The following is a 6,790-nucleotide window of genomic DNA, read 5'->3' on the forward strand; positions in this document are numbered from 1 at the left end:
GAAACTTGTGTGTTCTAGGGTGCCCCTGCCCCCGTATATAAAGTAGGGGAGGCCAGCCGGCCCTCCTAGGACGCGCCTGGAGATGGGAATCCTACTAGGACTCCAAGTCCTAGTAGGTTTCCACCTAAGGAAGAGGGGGAGAAGAAAGGAAGAGGGGGAAGGGAAGGAAAGAGGCGGGGCGCCGCCCCCTTCCCCTAGTCCAATTCGGACCCAAGGAGGGGGGCGGCCAGCCCCTCCTGGCCCTTCCTCTCTTTCCACTAAGGCCCCATCGAGGCCCATTAGTTCCTTCGGGGGGTTCCGATAACCCTCCGACACTCTGATAATTATCCGGTACCTCTCGGAACTCATCCGGTGTCCGAATAACATCGTCCAATGTATCAATCTTTATGTCTCGACCATTTCGAGACTCCTCGTCATGTCCGTGATCTCATCCGGGACTCCAAACAAACTTCGGTCATGAAATCACATAACTCATAATACAAATCGTCATCGAACGTTAAGCCTGCGGACCCTACGGGTTCGAGAACTATGTAGACATGACCGAGACACATCTCCGATCAATAACCAATATTGGAACCTGGATGCTCATATTGGCTCCTACATATTCTATGAAGATCTTTATCGGTCAAACCGCATAACAACATACGTTGTTCCCCTTGTCATTGGTATTTTACTTGCCCGAGATTCGATCGTCGGTATCATCATACCTAGTTCAATCTCGTTACCGGCAAGTCTCTTTACTCGTTCCGTAATGCATCATCCCTTGACTAACTCAGTAGTCACATTGCTTGCAAGGCTCATAGTGATATGCATTACCGAGAGGGCCCAGAGATACCTCTCCGATACACAGAGTGACAAATCCTAATCTCGATCTATGCCAACTCAACAAACACCATCGGATACACCTGTAGAGCATCTTTATAATCATCCAGTTATGTTGTGATGTTTGATAGCACACAAGGTGGTCCTCCGATATTCGGGAGTTGCATAATCTCATAGTCTGAGGAAGATGTATAAGTCATGAAGAAAACAATAGCAGAAAAACTAAACGATCATTATGCTAAGCTAACGGATGGGTCTTGTCCATCACATCATTCTCTAATGATGTGATCCCATTCATCAAATGACAACACATGTCTATGGTTAGGAAACTTAACCGTATTTGATTAACGAGCTAGTCAAGTAGAGGCATACTAGGGACACTCTGTTTGTTTATGTATCCACACATGTACTAAGTTTCCGGTTAATACAATTCTAGCATGAATAATAAACATTTATCATGATATAAGGAAATATAAATAACAGCTTTATTATTGCCTCCAGGGCATATTTCCTTCAATAGCCCCAAGCAGTGTTAAAAGGGCTCAGTTGGGCCGCACGTCCTGTTGGGCATAGGCCATGTCGATCCACGAATAAAAGGGTCGTGTCGGGTCGGCCTTAAAGCATGGCTTCGGAGATCAGCCTTGTTTCATTTTGGGCCGAAGGCTGTCCCAACCCTTCTATTCCCGTGTCGGGCCAGACCAAAATTTTGTGCCCACGGGCCGGCCTTAAAAGCATGGTCCATAAATATGCCTGTCATCGTGCCTTCACTTGTTGAAAGTGCCTCTAGCCGTCGTCACCACCATGGACGGCAGTTGCCGCATACCCCTGCGCTATCCACCACCACCTCTCGCGGCAATCCCCTACCCCATCCACCCCCTATGCCCCACCCTTGTCGCTCCATTGAGCCCCTAAACTGGAAGGCACAATGCCACCTATGTTTCGCCGTGGCTACGTGAAAGGCGCAAACCACAGAGCAGCAGGTGTGCCACAACAATCGGTACGCGCTCTCACTTGCCCCCATTGCGCTTGCCAGATATATGTCGTGCTTTTGGTGTAATGCCGGAAAGGTGTATATTTTTTTCCAAATTTGATTGAAACACAATGTGATGTGAACATGAATTACTTGGCATGATTTGGAACATGATGTGAATATGGTATGCAATTTTGTGCTACTAATAATTGTGCGCGGTAATATATTAGGCGATATATTAATTGTATATGGACGCCGATAACTGCCACACGTGTGGGCGTTAAGAAATCTGCCCACACGTTCTGTGTGGTGCCTAAGAGGACCAGCCCACACGTCTGTGTGGGCAAAACAATTAGCGCCCACACGCCTCTTTTTTTTCCTCCCGGTCCCTCTTACACGCGTGCGTGTGGGCGAAATAGATAACGCCCACACGCCCGGTACGTCAGGCCTCGTACCTCGTGGTCCCGCACGCCCCACGTGACACTTTACCGCGCGCCCCGCAGTTGCCATGGGCCGGACCCTCGTCCATGTTCGTTTAAGTGCAGTTGCCATGTCGCTGAACTACGGTTGCCATGTCGGACAACTACAATTGCCATGTTTGCTCAACTGCAGTTGCCATCTCAGGTCAAAGTTCCAGATTGCCATTTTTTGGACAACTACAACTGTTGCCATGTGTGGTCTGGTCTACTGCAGTTGCCATGATTTCAAAAATTTAGGAGTTGCCACCTACTAACACTAGGCAGTTGTCATGTAGCGTTACAAAAAAAGGCATGGCAAAAAACATGTTTGGGTAAAAGAGAGAGTTGCCATGTGCTCACAAGCACACTAGGGCAGTTGCCATTTAAAAAGAAAGAGTTGCCATCTGCTTACGTGTACGCTAGGGCAGTTTGCCATGTACCATGCAAAACATATGGCAACTGACATATTCGGATAAAAAAAGAGAGTTGCCATCTGCTTGCAATCATACTAGGGTAGTTGTCATGTACACTGCAAAACGCATGACAACTGGCAGCTTAGGTGTGGGAGAGGAGGCGGGTGTGTGGGCGAGATGGCAAACGCCCACACACCAGCCCTTGTGCGTGACTGAAAAACTGGTGTGTGGGCGAACTGCTAAACGTCCACACACCGGCCCATCCGTGTGGTAAAACGGATATGTGGGCGACCTCTCTCACGCACTACACACGCGAGTTGTCCTACATGACATACAAAATCAGCTAATACGTGCCAAGATTCGTGCAGAAGTTACTGGACGATGATGGAGGTGTGTGGACGAGTTGACTGTGGGCGTTAACATTTTCGATTGTATATTTATATTGCATATTAGTATTAGGTAAGATATAAATTGCTTATCAACATTACTACTTCCTCTCTCGGATTCGGCTTGCCTGCTCCCTCTCCATGCTTCCATCCGTGCTCTCATTTCATCCTACGGCTGTTCTTTTCCCTTTTTCTTTTCTAATCTAATCATCTCTCCCCCTGATTTTCAGGGGGTGAGGCCGGGCCTTATTTTCTTCCAATCAAATCAAGCCACGTATGCGGGAGCACGGATGGGAGCATGGGAAGGGAGCAGGCAAGTCTCGTCCTCCTTTCTCTCTCTCTCAACGGAGGGAGTAGTAGGTAATTAGTACTTGGTTAATGTTGCATTGATATTAGACATGATATTAATTAGTGAAGGGTACTAAACATGTTTAATGCTAAACATGTTTAAAGCTAAACGCCAGAGCGGATAGATGCGGTTGAATGAGTTTTGTTGGATCTCTGCAACTTGCTCTTTTTACGTTGGCATATATGCAATATGGATGATGACACAACTTGAAGTTTTAGAGTTAATTTGGATTGTGTATGCACAATGGAATGAGATATATATAAGCAAAACGAAACGATTTGTAGGTATCCAGCTTTAGGTTAGCTAGCTGCTGGAGAAGAGCAAGGAAATCTTCTCTCGCATGTACGTAAGTAGGAGTACATCCAAATCCAAATATAGCAATATTCCAAATATAGCCGTTCTCGGCTAAGCATGGAGCTTTTCTCCCCACCACACGCCCATCCACCTCATCGGCGCCGATCGTAGCCATGAGGCTCAACTCGACGCGTCCATTGATAACTGACTCACCGGAAATCACGGCTGGCGCCACTGTAATTTCGTATCCATGCCGCACGCTGCGGTGGCTGCAAACCGGAGTTCAAAAGGCGCGGGAGCGCGGAGGCCCGCTCTGCCTCCTCTCCTCTTCCCCCATTCCTTGTACCACCACATCTCTCGACCATAAGGCGCAATCTCGATCCCTTCCACCACCAAGGGTACGCACACCCATTCGTCCCACGCAGCGGCGGCGTCAAAGGCGCGATGGAGCGGCGGCCAGAGCTGCGGCGGTCGATGACGCTCTCGGAGCAGCTGTCCAGGCCCGACCCGGCCATCCGCGAGTTCCTCAAGATCCCCGACGACGATAGCCACCTGAGCGCTGACGCCGGAGGAGGTGGAGGCAGCGGCGGCATGATCAACTGGAAGCCGTTGCGCGACCGTCTCCGGCTCCGGCGCTCCGTGAACGCCTGGTCCAGCCCGTCGGAGAGGCCCAGCACGGCGGACGGCGCCGGTAGCCTGAAGAACAGCGGCAGCGGCAGCAACCGCAGCCACAAGTACATCTACGCGCAAGGTGAGGCCACGGCGGCCTTCTGCCGCACCTCCTCGCTCCGCCAGACTCCCGCATTCTCGCGCGCGGCCTCCACTCGGGTCGGTTCCAACGCCACGATCGGGCGCTCTCCCCCCGTGGTCGACGGCGAGGGCTCCGAGGACGAGTCAGAGCACGATGAGGACGAGGAGGAAGGCAAGGAGGAGGAGGACGCGCCGACGGCGCAGATGTCCCTGATGGCGCTGCTGGAGCAGACGGACAGCTGGGACGAGGAGGAGGAGGAGGAGGAGCAGCAGGCCGCGGCAGGCGGCGGGGCCAGCAGCAAGAACGCGCACGCCGAGGAGGAGGAGGAGGACGGCGAGGGGCGCGAGGAGGAGATGGTGCACGTGTGCTGCGTGTGCATGGTGCGGCACAAGGGCGCGGCCTTCATCCCGTGCGGCCACACATTCTGCCGCCTCTGCTCCCGGGAGCTCTGGGTCAGCCGCGGCAACTGCCCGCTCTGCAACGGCTTCATCCAGGAGATCCTCGACATCTTCTGATCAAACCAACCTCGTCTTCCTGTCTGTCCGTCCGACTCTTGATTCTTCGGAGAAATTGTGCGGGATCATTCATTCACGCGCCCGCGAGTACCGCGGTTGATGGCGAGTGAGCGGCCAACGCGCCACCCCGCTCTGAAACTGAGGCCCGTATCATATCGTAGGTAAATTGGTACATCAATCAACATGATGACACTCTGTCTGCGATTTATTTCTGGAATGTGATTAACTGTATCAACTGTACTCAGTAATGTTTTGGAATAAGAGTGGGATGCCTACAATGAAAGTACATTGGAATAAGAATGGTCGTGCCGCTCTGTTTCTTTGTTGTGCTTGAGAAATCCCCTCTCTGATGAAGTATGCGTTTGGCTCCCCCTTTAATTGTTGCGTCGCTCCTGTTAGTAAACAATTGCAAGAATGAATGAACTGTGTCAATTTCATTGATAGACAGATCGTATATACAGGGAGCAGACGCATCCGATAATGCTGTGTGTGGGAAACGGCGTGACGGTTGCCGAATCGTAATCGCACTTGCACTTTGTACAAGCAAGGATTAACCTCAATTACGTTAATAATTACTCCCTCTGTTCCATAATATAAAAACATTTTTGACACTACACTAGTGTCAAAAACGTTCTTACATTACGGGATAGAGGGAGTAAATCCTAACAGCTCCAACTCGAGAGCTCCCATATGCATACCACAGGCGGCAAATGGCGGAGACGACACACAGGACACAAAACGCCTTAGTAGCATCTACGCATGCTGTAGTGGTCGGTTCACTGAACCAGTTTTTGTTGGTTTTTTCTTTTTCACCTTATCTATTTCATAGTTCTTGGTACTATAAATATTTTCATAATATACGGTGATTATTTTCCAAAATACACACTAAACACGTTTTAATATACAGTAAACTTTTTTTAATACAATGGACATTTTTGTACTACATCTGACCATTTTCAAAATACACATTGATTTTTTTGTAAAATACGCTGAACAATTTCATAGTATAAGCTGAACGTTATAAAAATACAGATCGAACTTTTGTATAAAATATGTTGAACACTTTTTTAGTATACAAGGACCATTTTCAAAATACACATTGATTTTTTTGTAAAATACGCTGAACAATTTCATAGTATAAGCTGAACGTTATAAAAATACAGATCGAACTTTTCTCTAAAATATGTTGAACACTTTTTTAGTATACAATGAACATTTTCACAATACACATTGAACTTAGAAAAAATGTTGACCAATTTCTTAATACGATGAATATTTTTATAATACCGGTGAACGTTCTGAATGTATGCTGAATATTTTGTTAATATACAACGAGCATTTTCGTAATACATGGTGAATTTTTTATATAGGGCAAAAACTAAAATAAATTAAATTAAAAACCGAGAAAAAGAAAGGAAAAAGGAAACAAAAAAAATGAAATAAAAGCAACAACCAACCCAACATGGGTCAGTCCAACTAAGCCGCCGGGAGGAACGCTCTCTCAGCGATGCCACCGCTATTTGCCGCCTAACGGTGGCAAATATGATTGACCGTCCCTGGGTAGTACGTAATCTACTAAGTAACTATGCCCTCTCAAATTTAGATTTCCTTAGATTTCAGTCATATTATTTATGAGCATTGTTTTAGAGAGACAATAAAGTAGCACAAGAATTAGCTAGTCTAGCTAGATTCACTCCTCCTAATGTATGGACGGATGCTGCCCCGACGGCTGTCATCCCCCTAATTGTTTCAGATGCTACAATTGTAGCCAATTAATAACGGAGGTGTTTATCGAAAAAAAAACTATGCCCTCTCAAATTCGAGGGTTCTCC

General features: G+C 47.8%; 1 protein-coding gene across 1 annotated transcript; it reads left to right on the plus strand.

Moving 5' to 3' along the window:
• The first annotated feature begins 3,800 nt into the window (after positions 1-3,800).
• Positions 3,801-5,272, plus strand: LOC125548528 (zinc finger CCCH domain-containing protein 15-like). The gene has a single exon (XM_048712108.1). The coding sequence runs from the start codon at positions 4,137-4,139 to the stop codon at positions 4,956-4,958; it is 822 nt and encodes a 273-aa protein (XP_048568065.1). The 5' UTR covers positions 3,801-4,136; the 3' UTR covers positions 4,959-5,272.
• Positions 5,273-6,790: the final 1,518 nt, after the last annotated feature.

This window comes from Triticum urartu, chromosome 3 (genome assembly GCF_003073215.2).
Source record: "Triticum urartu cultivar G1812 chromosome 3, Tu2.1, whole genome shotgun sequence".
NCBI lineage: Eukaryota > Viridiplantae > Streptophyta > Magnoliopsida > Poales > Poaceae > Triticum > Triticum urartu.